The 14,962-nt window shown below is 45.8% G+C and overlaps 1 protein-coding gene across 1 annotated transcript in view; it reads left to right on the top strand.

Annotated features, from left to right (window-relative positions):
- Positions 1-14,962, top strand: part of NLRC5 (NLR family CARD domain containing 5) — a 37,178-nt gene that overhangs the window by 7,201 nt on the left and 15,015 nt on the right. The window contains exons 5-26 of the mRNA XM_032701556.1: positions 861-926; positions 1,585-3,328; positions 3,551-3,634; positions 3,716-3,799; positions 3,883-3,966; positions 4,493-4,582; positions 5,458-5,508; positions 6,385-6,450; positions 7,162-7,245; positions 7,748-7,831; positions 8,233-8,322; positions 8,931-8,996; positions 9,401-9,478; positions 9,904-9,987; positions 10,208-10,291; positions 11,248-11,337; positions 11,463-11,510; positions 11,969-12,037; positions 12,732-12,815; positions 13,575-13,658; positions 14,558-14,647; positions 14,774-14,836. Coding sequence (XP_032557447.1) covers positions 861-926; positions 1,585-3,328; positions 3,551-3,634; positions 3,716-3,799; positions 3,883-3,966; positions 4,493-4,582; positions 5,458-5,508; positions 6,385-6,450; positions 7,162-7,245; positions 7,748-7,831; positions 8,233-8,322; positions 8,931-8,996; positions 9,401-9,478; positions 9,904-9,987; positions 10,208-10,291; positions 11,248-11,337; positions 11,463-11,510; positions 11,969-12,037; positions 12,732-12,815; positions 13,575-13,658; positions 14,558-14,647; positions 14,774-14,836 — 3,367 coding nt within the window. The remainder of the gene's footprint in view (positions 1-860; positions 927-1,584; positions 3,329-3,550; positions 3,635-3,715; positions 3,800-3,882; positions 3,967-4,492; positions 4,583-5,457; positions 5,509-6,384; positions 6,451-7,161; positions 7,246-7,747; positions 7,832-8,232; positions 8,323-8,930; positions 8,997-9,400; positions 9,479-9,903; positions 9,988-10,207; positions 10,292-11,247; positions 11,338-11,462; positions 11,511-11,968; positions 12,038-12,731; positions 12,816-13,574; positions 13,659-14,557; positions 14,648-14,773; positions 14,837-14,962) is intronic.

Raw genomic sequence — 14,962 nt, 5'->3', positions numbered from 1 at the left:
GTTCTTGCTGAGGTTTGCCAGTTCCCACAGTACCTTATAACTTGTGTGTTTGCATCTGCTGTTTGCATCCCCTGCTCTGGCCAGAGGTGCTTCATTCCCTGAGCAGTGAGTGCTCCCTGCCTTGCCCATCTCTGCTGGAGTTACTCATTTTAAATCATAGCTCCCAACCTACCCCTTGAAGTTCCAGCTGTTTTTATGGTCACAGAGACACTTTTTTCGCCTCTGCTTTTCGCTCTGAGACTGATTCTGAGTCACAGCACTACCAGTGCCACATGACACTGTCTCGTGTGTCACATGCAGGTTTAAGATCTTGAAAACAAAGAAAACAGAAGAGACCTTTCTGTTCTGCAGACAGACTGCTGCTGCCAGCTGCTGGGCCACCCTGCTGAATCAATCTTGCCAGTTGCTGGTGGAATGGAAATTTGAAAATAGTGCTGAAAGTTACTAGGAGCAGTTGAGAAAGGAAAGACTCATGCCTCTCCAAACCCTGCCCATTCTCTCCTTCTGACAGTGCACCCTAAACAAACAGCATTAACCACTATAACAGCCTTGGCAATCTGTGCATTCCCCAGAAGCAGCTGTTCCCTGCCTCGTTCCCCAGGATAACAAAGCAGTTCCTGCGTTCAAAGCCAGGCAGTTGCATCACCCAGCCCACAAAAAGACTCACCAGTGAGGTGGCCGTGGCCCATCTCAGAAAAAGCAGTTCTGTAAACTCAGCCTGAGTTTACAAATAGTTTTGTCTCTCCAAATTTTGCCTCTTCAGATCCCCAAGTGCTTTGCTGTGGAGTCTTGCCCAGCTTTAACAAGCTGCCATTCAAAATGCCCTTTTGACACACGTTTCTGACCTTTTAAATTCTCAGGGTTTGATCGCCGCCGCCGTCGCCACAGCTCTGGGAGTGATAAGGATGCCAAACAGCAACGACTCGGTATGTTGATGTTCCAGAACCAGCACCATGGTGTGCTTTCCTCTGAGGAAGGACCTATTTAACTTCTTTGCAGAAACACCCAAGAAATGAACTTCCACCGTCGAGAGAAACTTTTGTTTAGTAGCTGCATAAACTCTTAATGCAACAGGTTATAAAGACAACAGGACCTGGCAAATAACATGAAACATTCATTTCTAATGGCTAAGATCTCCCTTAAATCAGGATATACCAGTAAAGCATTCAGTTCTGGGTGATCCTTTTATTTGTTTGCTGGTTCCATCAGAGATGTCAAAAACCAGAGGTTGTGTGTGTTCCAAGGTGCAGACAGCTGAGTGTGGCACAAGGTCAGCATGGGTGAAGAGGGAATTCTGTGCATAATACACAGATACCTAATTCTCATCTGAAAGAAATAATAAGATTTAGTTTTCATATAAAGCATTACATCTTTTCCCTGAATTGTCCTCTTCTTTGCCCCCCCTGCAAAAATAGGAAAAATTATGGGTTATTTTCACGCATTCAAAATTTGTCATTTCTACGTAGCAACCTCTGATCAGGGCCATTGTTTCTTTGTCTATATAAGTGGTAGTATTTTGGATCTGTCATGACTCACAGCTAGCTTTTTCCACGCTCGTGGCCCCTCTGTTGTGTTCTCTCTTAGATTCATCAGCAAAGTACCGGCATCTCCTCATCAATTCCATCCGCCGGAGATATGGGAGCAGGAAAGAAGCAGAAGCACAGGAACAAACACAGCCACTGGCTTTCAACCAGGCCTTTGTCAACCTTGTCATTCGTCAGAGCAAAGCCCCCCGCTTAAAAGAGAAAACAGACAAACCCCGAGAGGATGTGGCAGGTGCTCCTGAGCCAGAGGAATGTGTGGATACAGCCGTGAAGGTGTCAGATCTCCTTGGCAGTGTGGTGCCATCGGGCACCACGAGGGTGATCTTCTTGTTTGGTAAACCAGGGACAGGCAAGACCGTGCTAATGCACAGGATTTGTCAGAAATGGGCTGAGGGCGTCCTACCTCAGTTTCTCTTCACTTTCCTGTTTGAGTTTCGGCAGCTCAATTTATTAAAAAGAGAATTGACGCTGAAAGAGCTTTTGTTTGACGTGTTCCTTCAGCCAGAAGACAGCCCTGATGCAGTGTTCCAGCACCTCCTGGAGAATGCCCAGCAGATACTGATCATCTTTGATGGGCTGGATGAGTTTGCAGCTAATATGGACGTGTCATCCTCTAAGAGAGGCCCAGCTCTTGCCTCCCCTGTGTCCATATCCCAGCTCTTTGCAGATCTCTGTCATGGGAAGCTGCTGCCTGGTTGCACAGTGTTGGTCACCAGCCGACCTAAGAGACCACCTGACTCATTATATACAGTCAGTGTGTTGGCAGAAATTTGGGGATTTGACCAAGAGAGGGTTGAGGAATATGTCAGCCACTATTTTCAACAGCATTCATTCAAAGAACAAGCCATTGCTCACCTGAGGAACAACACCAAGCTCCTCAGCATGTGCCTCATCCCTGCTCTGTGTAATGTTGTGTGCATTTGTTTGGAGTATTTGCTCCTTAAACATCAGATGAGTGTGGAGCTTCCTCAGACCATGACACAGTTTTATATCAAAATGTTTCTCATCTTCTTAAACAAACAACAGGGAGAGTGTGCAGGTGATGAGGAGACTCAGCTGAACTGTAACAAGAAGGCCATTTTGGGTCTGTGTGACCTTGCCCTGAAAGGCCTGGAAGAGAAGAAGCTTGTATTTTATGTTGGTGATATTCCAGAGCACGTGAAGGAATTTGCTTCCTTGCACGGCTTGCTGACTGTCTTTGAGGTGAAGACAAGTGGCACTTACCCAGAGGCTGGCTATGCCTTTGTGCACTTGAGCTTGCAGGAGTTTTTTGCAGCCCTGTGTCTCATGGTGAGTAGGAGCGTGGACAAGAACTACCTGAAGAAGAAGTTCTTCTTGAAGTCAAAGTGGACTTTGAAGAATGAGACGAAGACCGAGTTCATGGAGAGTTTTCACATCTTTCTGTCGGGCTTGTCGTCAAAGGAATGTAGGACATTTCTCATGCTGCTGGCAGAACAAGATGAAGCTTGGGTGCAGGATAAGCAGGATGCAATCCTGCAGTCTCTCAAGAGAATGGCAGCCACTCATCTGACAGGACCTAAGGTCCTTGAGCTCTGCCACTGCACCTTCGAGACACAAAACCTCGAAGTAGCCCAGCACATCGGGAACCTGCTGAATTTCAAGTATGAGTTCAGGAACTTCAGACTGACACCTCTGGACATGTCGGCTTTGGTTTTTGTCATAAACTCGGGCCAGGATTTGACTTGTTTGGATTTTGCAGGGTGTCTCGTGGACATCGACTGTTTGGAGGTTCTGGCTGGCTGTAAAAACGTGGAGCACCTGAGGTAAGCACACACTAAAGGGCTGAGGGGGTTGGAAGGCCAAGCCTTGTGATTGTTCTAGAAGGGAGAGAAAGAAGACGTAAGAAAATTATGATCTGTACAGCATTACTTCAATGCTGAAGAAATGCATGGAATAATGAATTTGTGAGTGATTGAAGGATATTAAGGTGATAAATTCATTCTGGCTGTGTTTATGGTTTTTTTCCCCTTTTCTTCATGTGTTAGCTTTCGCAGCAGGAGATGTGGTGATGACTTTGCTGCTGCTCTTTCAAAGGGCTTACAAGGAATGGGGAGCCTGAAGAAACTAGAGTAAGTCTCTGCTTGTAAGGTCAAAGTCTTCTTTCTCCCCTGTCTGTTCCCTATCAGTTTAACTATATTGGCTCACTCCAGGTTGACAGGCAGCAGCATCACAGCTGAGGGGATGACTAACTTGGTCCAGGCATCATCACAGTGCCTCCAGCTTGAGGAAATAAAGTGAGTGTGTTGTGGCAATGACCCTCAAATCAACTGTTCATTCCCTGGGGGCCTGGGACACTGATGAGAATGAATCTGTGCAGCTTGCAGGACAATCGGATACGGGATCCAGAGGTGAAGAGGGTGATGGACCTGTTCTCCAGAATGGAAAATCTGAAGAAAATAGAGTGAGTGAAAAGTGGCTTAAACCTGTTGAAAATGGTAGCTGTGAGAACAAGCACAGGATTTGTAGAAGCAAGACCTTACGTTTCATGTTTAATGAGGTCCAACAGGTAATGAAACAGAAGGAACATGCAATTAAAGAATAAACCCTCAGAGGCTGGAAGGCTGTGTTTTGACCTCACTGCTTTAATATTCCATACTTAAATTGGCTTTGTTGTAGCAGGAGTTTAACTGCACTGTGCATTGGTTATGTAATTACACAGGTGTGAAGTACATTCCCTAACTAACCCAAAATCAGTTAATGATCCTTCTGTTGCACGTGAAGAGGTTATCCCTGATTCTAAATTCATGGGAGCTATAGCTTGCAAAGCACTCTGATCCAATAAAGCTTTTGTTGCAAAATTCAGGTATTTTGAAGTAAAGAACGTGCGCTTCAGGTTGTTCAGGGTGCAGAGCAGAGGGCATTTGTGTAACAAAGGAGTGTGCTGTGGGATCCAGCAGCTGAGGTGATGTTTTTCCTCGTGTTCACAGTCTCAGCAACAACCACCTTTCCTTGAGTGCTGTTCTCGCTCTGGCAGAGGAAGTCGTCGCCTGTCAAAATGCCACTGAACTGTGTGTCAGGTACCAACACATGAGAGCTGTTACAAAAGCAAATAGGCTGTCCCTTTAGATGCTGACTTTTCAAATGGACACTGTTTTAAAGCTTAATTGCCGGCTAATCAAAGTGAACATAAATTATTTTGACTTCTTTTTCTTTTCTATTGGAAACAAAGTGTGAATTCACCTTATCATGTACTTCCTCTTTGTATTTTTTTTTAATAGGTCATTTTATCCTTGGTCTCTAAATTCATTTGTGGGGTGTGATATTTCTTCTTATATGACAGGATTTAAACTTGCTTTTAAACTCTGCAATATATCAGCTAGGAAATTCTTTACCAACTAGCATAAATTTGCTATAAACCAGCTAAGTTTATTAAAAATGGGTGGATTTAAGTAGCTCTAACTCTGCATTCCTTTAAATTACAGGGTTTGGTGTTTTCATGTGTCCAGGATGACAGAGAAAGGGTAGATTTTTTTCAGATCCTGGCCTTTATGGCTGTCTTATGTTCTAAGTTTAACAGGCCAAAGTAATCCCTGGTGTAACTCAAGTTACACACAGCTTTTTCTTACATCTCTTGCTGGAACGGAGTTTCTACCGAACCCCTTTCCAAAAAAATTTCTGGTCTTGCAAAAAAAAAAAAGAATCCTGGCCCAATATTTTTAGCTGTGTCACTCTCTCATCTACACTGCAGCCCCAGTTCCACCTGTGGGGTGTCCTGGTGCCCCCTTAGCCACACGATTGCTCAGCTGCTCACCCGTGGCAAGGTGCTGTCGTGGCAGATGTCAAGGCCCTCTTTAGCATCCAGGCGACAGATTTGGTCCTTACTTAGCACCTCTGCTAAATAAATTGCATCCTTCCACTCGTGCCCTAACGTTGGCTTGGATCTCTTTTTCAGGAGGGACACTGTGATTATTTATTTTTCTGGCCCATCTGGGAAAGTTCCAAGGTGAGAAACTGCCCTTGGGGTTGCGCTGTACTCGGGGTTGTGCTGAGCCCAACCATCAGCTTGGTGTCACCATAAACCACCCCAGCAGCAGAACTGGTCACCTCTGCCCTTGCATCTGGCAGAGCTGGGTCCTCCTGAGCAAGGTGAAATGTGACCAAAAGAGCTGAGTTTTGCACACACCCACCAGCCAGTTCCACAAGGGCAGAGCCCTAGTGCCTGTGCAAGCTTGAAGTGCCATGTGTCTGTTGCAAAACTGCTGAAAAACAGATGAACATGAGGAAAATGAAGGAGGACACCTTGCTCCTTTTTTGTCTGGCTCCTGTGCTCTCCTTTCTTATGCATACTTTTGAGGGAACGGTGGATTTGACCTTAATTAAGAACCTGTGAAATAATCTCTTGCTCCCTGACAGGGGACTCACTTTGCCCCGTGTTGTGCAGACCTCGAGGGACCTCAGTGTTTTGCATTCATGGCCAACTGACTCATCCTGGTCCTGAGTCAGCCAGAAATTGCTCCTGTTCAGATGCCTGAACAGTTCTTGTGCTCTTGTGGGCCACCTGGTGCAGGTCATATGTTTATCCCTTCCTGGGGTGGCCCAATCCCACATGGAGGCAAAACATCCTGCATCTTAATAGCACCTTTGAACTGGAGCTCAGTTATCCAGTTGAATCAAATATACAATGAAATGTGTATGTGGACACCCCTGTGCTGCATCTCCCAATTAAACTCTTCTGGTTTTGGAAGCCACTTAACCTTGCATGGAGTGCTTGGGCAGAACAAAAACCTTGTTGTTTCTGCCAGAAAATATTGACCAGGTCCCAAGTCATCAGGTATTTCATGAAGGCGTATTAAAGGCCAAATATTTTGCTTGTTTGCAGATCTTTGGATTTGAGATTGGAAGAGAATAAGGAACATGTAATTCCAACTAGACAAGTGAAGTTATGGTAAGAGAAGGCATTGAAAGTCCTGCTGGTGCATGTGATTTGCAGATCACAGGTACTACAGAAGGGCAAGAATAGCACCTGTGTTGGTCTTTAAGGACAGAGGATATTTCCGCTTCTGAAAATGTTTGAATTACTGAGTCACTAAATGAAAATATCAATAGAAATCCCTATCTGGCCCAGCCAGTGACTTTATTTCTTGTGTGTTGGGCTCTGCAGCCCTAGAGAGACAGAGTTCCTTTGATGATGCCCATTTTGCCATATGTTCTACTGACTGCCAAAAGCATGAGCCACAGTTTTCTTTCTTGCCTGGGCTCCAGGGGAGTAGTGGTTTGCTGAAAGTAGAACTCAAGCACGTTATCTGAAATCTCAAAGCTGGGAAATGGTCCTCCCTTGCCTCCTTCTCCTTCCCTCACCCCCCTGCACAAAAGGAACAATTAGAGCCGTCCCCTTCTCTGGGTTGGCAGTGCCAGGCAGCTCTCACAGAAGGTGTTGCACTTGCACAGCCCTTTGGAAGGGCATCCCTGGGTACTCCTTTTGCATCAGTGGCCACAAGGAAAGAGAGTAATATATACCCAGGGTTGTGTGGCAGAGCAGAGAGTAAAAGCTCCCTCTGTTGGTCCTGCTTCTATGTGCTCTCATTTGGAGAGAAACACACCAGAAATGCCTGGGTCCCCCATGCCCTCACTGCTCACTAACCCTCCCTGTTCACAGCCTGCAGGATCGCAGCCTGTCTCCCCAACATGCCACGGGCATCGCTGCCATTCTCCAGAGCTGCCCCTGCCTCTCTGAAGTGGAGTAAGTGCCACCTCTCCTTCCTGTTGAGGGGCTGTAGGTGGGTGGTGGGGAGCAGGGGATCATAGAATCACAGGCTGGTTTGGGTTGGAAAGGGCCTTAAAGGTCATCTGGTTCTACCCCCTCACCATGGACAAGGACACCTTCCACTAGACCAGGGATGTCACAGGTAGAGTAATATCAGAGGGCAGTCAGACATGGGGCCTGGCCCCCAGGAAAGGTCCCAGCACTCTTTGTCTAGTCACATTGGGTTCTTCTTTTGTATTCCTACATAGGTTTTCTAAAGTAAGGTGGTTTGGGGGCTAAAACATGAATAATGTTTTCCTAGGGATAAAACTTCGCGTCTGGAGTTGATTCATGCAGAGATAACCAGGGAAGTTTGAGCTGGGACAGAACAACAATTCAGGCAAAAAAGCAATTCTAGGAAAGGGAAAGCAAGCAGATTTTGAGGGCTTTGTTGTTTATACTGTTCAAAACAGTCCCCACTAACTGGAAAATGCTTCAGTTTATCAGGTAACAAGCTTGGAGATGAAGGCTGCTGTTGCCTGCTGGAAAGTCTCCCTCGGATATCAATTTCAAAGCAGCTGGAGTAAGTGTTGCCTTGTACAAAACCAACTTGCCCTCTTTCCTTGAGCCTGGCAAGGACTGTACAGGGATGCTGAGCATGGATGGAGGAGGCAAAAGGCTCACCCAGACCAGTGCTACAGCAGCAGCTCTTGAGGAAGGGTGAGACTCAGCCCATGAGATAATCCAGGCTGAAGATGGTCACTTGCTCAGTGTCACCCATGGAAACTGGTCCAAATGCATGCAAAGTGCTGAAATGCTCTTTCATTAAAACCCCTTCCTAAGGAGCAGTGGTCCTGTGTGTTTTCCACCACGCCACTTCTGAAGTGAGATGGGTTCCATCATGCAGCACACTGATGGCTGCTTCCACTTGGAACTCTGTGACTTCAGGGACCAGCTAATTGCCTTTTTTTTTTATTTTCTTAGTCTCAGTCAAAACCACCTCTCTGTCACTGGCATTTGCAGCCTGTTGAAGTCACTAAATACCTGCCAGAAGGTGATGGAGGTACAAGTCAGGTATGTAGGTCTTGAACCATTCCTGGAGCTAATCCCGATATACAAGTCTGACATTTCTGTTCTACGGTTTTTGTTGAGTCACCTCTGAAGTGAGGCAGGTGAAGAACGTGTCCCAAGGTGGTTACTAACACTGGGACTGATTGATACATTGCTGTAAACCGATTTTATTGGAGCCATTGGCCAGAATTTGAGAGGGTACAGAAATGTGCGTCCCTTACTGTGTGGGGGCAGTTTTGGACAATTCCCTGCTCTCTGCCTTGGGAAGTTTTGGAGGCAGGATCTCTGTAGAGCATGGGAACTGGTGACACCTCCTGGAGCAGAACTGGAAGTTCTCTCTATTACTTTTGCTTGAAAACCCACTGGAGCTAAAGTATAACAATGTTGTCTGCTCTTCCTCTAACGATTCAGAGGAACTGGACTATCTGATATTGCATAGTTTGACCCAATCAGGATTTAAAGCTGATGGAGATAATTTTTTGCTTGCCTTTGGAGCATTTTAAGTGATTGGTGTCACCAAAGAGTTTTGCAGAACAAAACCAAACAGTCTTAAAACAAAAAGTTCTGTAAATATCCAAAATGTGACATTGATTGACTCTTCTTTTTCACAGCCTTCGTCGTAAGACTGCAGTGCTGAGGTTTACAGAAGACAGGGAGTTTTCTTCCCTTCCTCTAAGGTAGAGTGTGTGTGCACAAATGGTGATATTTTAGGATTTGCATGTTCCATTTTGTTATGAATAGTGAGAGTTAGCTATGTTATAGTTTTTAGTTGTAGTGTTACAGTGTAGTTAATTAGTTTAGTCAGCTCCATTTAGTTATGAATGGTCAGATTTTTGCACAGATGTGGACTCTTCACAAAACATGTTTAGGCACAACCTGAATTTTCCATCAAACTGTAGCTTGGATGGAAATATATCTTCCCCCTTCTCCCCCATTGCCTGCTTGCTCAAATATTTGGTTAGAAAAGGAGAGCTTGCTATTAGCAAGACACGGGTGTGGGCTAGAGCCAGGGTAGCACCAGGGGTGTGCCAAATCCTAAAGCATAAGTGTTTTACCTTTCCCTGGTTTTCTGCTCCCTTAGGAGAGAGACTGTGTTCTCTGCTGATGACCAAAAATACCAAGAGGAAAACCAGACACCTACCATCCCCCATAAAATAAGGTACCCTGGCGAGTTTTCATCGTATTTTGTGCATGTCCTATCTCTGTACAGCTGATGTAAACTGCATCTCTGGATGGTGAATCACAAGAGAACTGGAAAACATTGAGGAATCCCTCCAGTGCCAGTGGCTCGGGGTGCAGCTGCCATGTGAGCTGCAGACTGTGCCCTGGGTGGGGGGGATTGGCTGGAGGGGCCGTGTCCTGGTGCCCACCCTGTGCCTAACAAAGGGCACAGGGACCTGCAGTGCTGGGCAGGGGGTGGCTGCTCACCCAGAGGCTCTGCAGGAGCTGGTGAACAGCGAGATATTTCAAGGAGATTTTTTATTTTCATTATTACCTTGTTTATTTAGTTTTCTGCAGGAGCGAAGTTTACAATTTTGTTTGCAATCCTGCAAAACTGGTCGACTGATTTCTCTTTTCCCCTAGGCTGACAGACAGCAGCTTTAAAGGCAGAGACCTGGAGAATCTGTGTGCAGCCCTGAAGGAATGTGGCCACATTTCTGAGCTGGAGTGAGTCCTTCTTAACTCTGATGATCTATATCTGCAGTTTTTTGGGATACTGAGAAAATGCCACTTATCTGTTCTGCAGTGTTGTATATAGAGTGTGGTAGAGACATTAGATTAAGGTGCCTGTATCCTGCTTTCAGAGCTCTTGTTACTAAGAGCTGATGGTGCCTATTGGTTTTTTTTTTTTCCTATGAAAATGAAATGCCTTTTTTTTAAATCCTAGCCTATCAAATAATTATCTGGGAGATGAGGGACTGTTGCAGCTCTTTCAGTGCCTCCCGAACATGAAAATGTTAAGTTCTCTCAAGTGAGTAGCTCCTGTTTCTCCTTATTCATGGGCTGGGTTTTGTGGAAGTATTGGTTGTGGAAGCATGGCCCACATTTGGAAAGGGTTCTTTGGGATCAGCTACAGCAATATTCTGTGTTGGGATCCATGGTGCTGCCTGGTCTGTCCCCACCTAGTCCAGAACAGATTGACTCCTCCTGAAGCTTGGTTGAGATCAGTGCCTGAGAGTCTCTCTGCTCAGGTGGTTTTGTGTGAGGTGTAGCACCTGGTTTCTAAAACAGCCTGAGGTCTTTTGCAGACCACTGAACTTTTCCTCTCCTGATTCCTTATGGGGAGGGGGAGCAGTCCTTCCTGCTGGGACAGGAAGGGGGAACAGCTTTGGAAGAGAAATGCTGGGGAGCTGCAGATGGGGAGCTCCAGCTCCAGTGGTGGAGTCTGAATTCATCTGCAGTGGTGGCACAGGTTTACCTGAGTATTTCACCCACTGCAAATGCACCATACAGCACTGTGGCTTTAGGAGTACAGCACCATTCTGCTTTATGGAAAGAAATATTTATTGCTCCTACAATAAATACTGCCCTCAAGCCTTCCAGTTCCTAAGAGTCTCACTAGAATAGGTTTCCCTGAGGGACAGTGGATTCTCCACCTTTGGAGGTGTTAGAAACCCAGCTGCACAATATCCTGAGCAGCCTGCTCTAGTCTAACCCTCCTCTGAGCAGGAGAGCTTGACTAGATCAGCTCTAAAGGTCCATTCCAACCTCAGTTATTCTGTGATTCTCTGAACTCTAAAAGTGAGGGATGAATTTAAAAAAATACTGGAGTGAGTTGTGTTTGCAGAACTGTAGTTGGAAATACAGGCAGAAGGTGGCAAAGAAGCAGTCTGAGAGAGCTGGACAAGGATCAATATCATTGTGTGATGTGATATAAATTGCCAGTATTTTGCTTGCAGCAACTGATTTCATCTCTTCTTCGTGTAGGTTTAATGACAACCAGATCTCCCTGAACTCTGTGTTTTTCTTAGCTCAGTCCTTAGCTACGTTGGAACACATTAAAACAATGAGCCTCAGGTATGACCAGGAGTACTTTTCCTATTTTTTTTCAACTCAGAACCTCAAACTGTTGTTTTTTGAGGAGTGATACAGGAGCATGTGTCACCAAACTCCACGCTGATGGTGTTCTTTTCTGGTTGCAGCTTAGGACACATGCAGGTGGTTCATCTAACCTTTTGGGAAAGAGTCAGGTAAAATCATACCCACTCATCTAAGGCTTTCCAACTCCTCTTTATGAAATCTTAAATAGATGGTGCTGTATGAGTCCCTGAGGCATGCCAATTAAAAGGTCACTTGGCTCCACACTCCAATCAGGGTGGGGGAAGCAGGATGAACTGTTTCATGGCTCATGGATTGACAGCAGCTTGAGGCCAGCAGTGTCCAACTGCTGATCCAGGCTGCAGTCATCTCCCTGCTAGGCAAGGACAGAGCAAATGCCACTCAGCAGAGTGGGTGCAGACCTGTCTGGAGGAGGGATAATAAGGCTCTTTTTCTTCTGGGCATGAGTAAACCTGGTTCTGGCACATGGTGAGAAGAGGCAGATCAGAGTGTGAGGCCACTGCCACCACCTCACCCTATTCCTGGGGAGTCAGCCCCACATAGGCAATAACATGAGCACAACTGATGGGCTAAACTGTTCTTTCCCCAGCAGTGCCAGCAGATGGAGAAGTGGTGTCCTGGCACATCCCAAGCACGAAGTGAAAGGACAATGTTTTCGGTATGGCTTCCTTTTGTCACTCAGGAGTATAGGGAGAGACAGCTGTAGGGATCTGTATCTTTAGTGCAGATATCTTTAGTGTATCTTTAGTGGGTGGAACAGACCCACCCCTCCAGCTGTGTCTCCTCACAGAGGCAAATAAATAGTGCATCTTTGGCTTGGCTAGGTTTGAGGGCATTGTCTTGCTTTCCTGCAGAGGAAGCTTCTACCCATAAATAATGAGATACAGATCTGTCTGGCTACGACATTCATCCCATGGAGACCTGCCAGTTTGTCACCCAAAGAGCTTTCTGTGATTTCCTTCTTGGAGAAGGACATAGGAGGCACCATTTCCAGCCTTTCTCTGGGATAGCTGAGACAGTGCTGAGCAGGGAAAGATGCTGTCCAGTCTCCTGGGGCAATTTAAGTACCAGTGATGTACTGTGATGCTCTAGGGAGGCAACACCCAAAGTGATGTGGTATTTTGGCAGACTGGCTCTTTTGAATCAGCTCAGAGTAGATAAAATCATCTGGTTCTTGCAGATTTTTGACTTCTCAGTCCTATATTGTGGGTAGCACAATATATGTGGTAAAAGAGAGAGTGTTGCTATGGGCCTTGTCCTAGGATGTGAGGCTCTGGGATATGGAGGGAGTGTTGCCATACCGTGGTCATGGGATATGTTCAACTCCTGAGTACTTTGTCTCCTTCCTTCAGTCTCAGGGACTGCAGATTGGGTCCAGAGGACATGACCAGGCTGTGCCAGGTACTGGCTCAATGTCCCCAGCTGACAGAAATCGAGTAAGTGTTGTGCACTTGGCAGCCTGTCTGTCTGTTTGTCTGTCTCCCCAGCCTGCAGATACAGAGTCAATGTTCAGGGTGGCAGTTGGTGTAAATCAGCTTCCCTCTCACCACAGCCTCCCAGGAATCCCCATAGAACTTGTCACAGATGCTTAGATAAAGCCACACTTTCTACTGTCCTGTTTCAAAGAGGGTTTGGCTTCACCTAAGTCTGCCATTTCAGTGTGTGAACACCCCAGAACACGTATGTGTTCTCATAGTCTGCCTCAATCCTGTGTCCAGAAACAAGTGTTGCCATCTATTTCTCAAGACCTTGGCTTGCAGGACAGCCAGAGCAGGGGAACCTGGGCCACTAAGCCATGAACAGAACTCCTGATGGGCTGATCACTCCAGGAGGGAGCTGGGCACCAAGAAAATGAGAAAATTACTGGTCAGAACAAAAACTGAGTAATAGCAAATAAAAATAACGTGATACCCTATTAGGTGCATGAAACATCAGTAGCATCATTTTATACATTTATGGTAATGGAAAAGTAAGATTCTTGAAACTGCAATGTTAATTGACTATGGAATATAGGGAAACACAGAGATTAACCTGTAAGGACTAAATCTTGCCCAGCTTTCATGGCATTTCTGGATGTGTCCTTTCTCAGAATTTGCCTGTAACAACATGTGTGTGCATGTCTATATAAATGTTATAGAAATTCTTACAGATTGTCCCAGTTTCTCTTGCATTTTGTTTCATTCCATGTTCTACAGTCTCTCTGGAAATTCACTGAGTGACCAGAGCATTGAGACATTACTGAGCTTCCTGCTATCCCTCCCTCATCTGACACTGCTGAGGTAATGTTTGGGGTCCCTGCTTTGATTGCTGCCATGAAACACTGGTTTGGAAATGTTAGTACCATTGCATATCTTAGGAGCATTAATCAGTAATTTTGGATGAACAAACTAGGCAAAGAAAACGCAGAAGTGCTTTCAAACCCATTCCTGTCTTGTTTCTAGAAGCAAAGCAGCACAGAACCTTTTTTCTTTAATGACATTTAGCAGTGGGGGAAAAAAGGACAGGAGGAGAGATATCTGCCCCAGGCACAGCATAGCACCTAACCCTCACTTAGCAGGTCCCATGGAACATGACTTCCAGCATCCATGACAGGTGTAGGAACTGTTGGTTGACACATGGTGACAGCACACCACCCGTTTGTGTGGTCAGCATCTCACAGCTCTGCCCCTGAGTGGATCTGACATCCTGCCACACTTGACACCAAAAGTGTTTTCTGGTGGCATATTGGCCATTGAGGCTGGGAATTTAAGCCAGAGAAGTGCTGTCAGGGGCTAGGGCACTCCACCATGTGGATAAAAATCCCAGAAGGGGCTTGGCCATCTTTTACAAGATGTAGCATGGAGGAGCTGCAGTGTCTTGAGAGACTGGATTTGCCCAGTCAGGAGGTTGCTTCCAGTCTGGGGTATCTCTATTCCAGTAACCCCAAAGAGGAGTTTTTCAGTGGAGCCCTTCATGTACTCCCTTTATAGTCAAAGGGGACTAAAGGAGATTCTCCTTTACTTAAAGGAATGCTCAGTGCCAGTGCTCAAACCTTTACATCCTTGCTCTCTGGTCCTGAATCAAATGGGATGGGTCCCATTGCATCTTGAAGTAAAGAATGGGAAAATTGGGCCGTGTGTATTGGAGCTCTTCTTCTTAGGACCTGATTTCACTGTTTTTTCTTTCTCCTCCTTTTCAGCATTAGGCAAAACACATTGTCCCCACGTTGTGCTGTTTTACTCCTCAGCTCCATCAACCTCTGTGAGCGGATCAGAATGGTGGATGTCCGGTAAGACACTCACACTGTTTGGAGTCCAGCAGCTCAGCTTTAAAGCTACAGCTCAGCTTTAAAGACTACAAAGCTTGTCATCTTCGAAGAGCATTGCTGAAGGACTGTCTTTTGTGTCTGCTTCAGGTCAAGTGAAAAGGCCTTTTTGCATTTAGGAGCAAGCATGCAAAGCCAGAAGGCATCCTGCAGGTACTGGCATACAACACTTAGTGTAATTCACTTGTGGTTGGGTTGGAAACACTACTGCAGGGAGGGAAATTTCCTCTTGTATTGAGAATTCATGGACTGGTAGCCAAGGAACTTGGGCTAGTAACT

The sequence above is a fragment of the Chiroxiphia lanceolata genome, chromosome 13, assembly GCF_009829145.1.
Source record: "Chiroxiphia lanceolata isolate bChiLan1 chromosome 13, bChiLan1.pri, whole genome shotgun sequence".
Taxonomy (NCBI): Eukaryota; Metazoa; Chordata; class Aves; order Passeriformes; family Pipridae; genus Chiroxiphia; species Chiroxiphia lanceolata.
The sequence above is the reverse complement of the archived record's forward strand: the minus strand, read 5'-3'. Positions and strand labels throughout refer to the sequence as shown.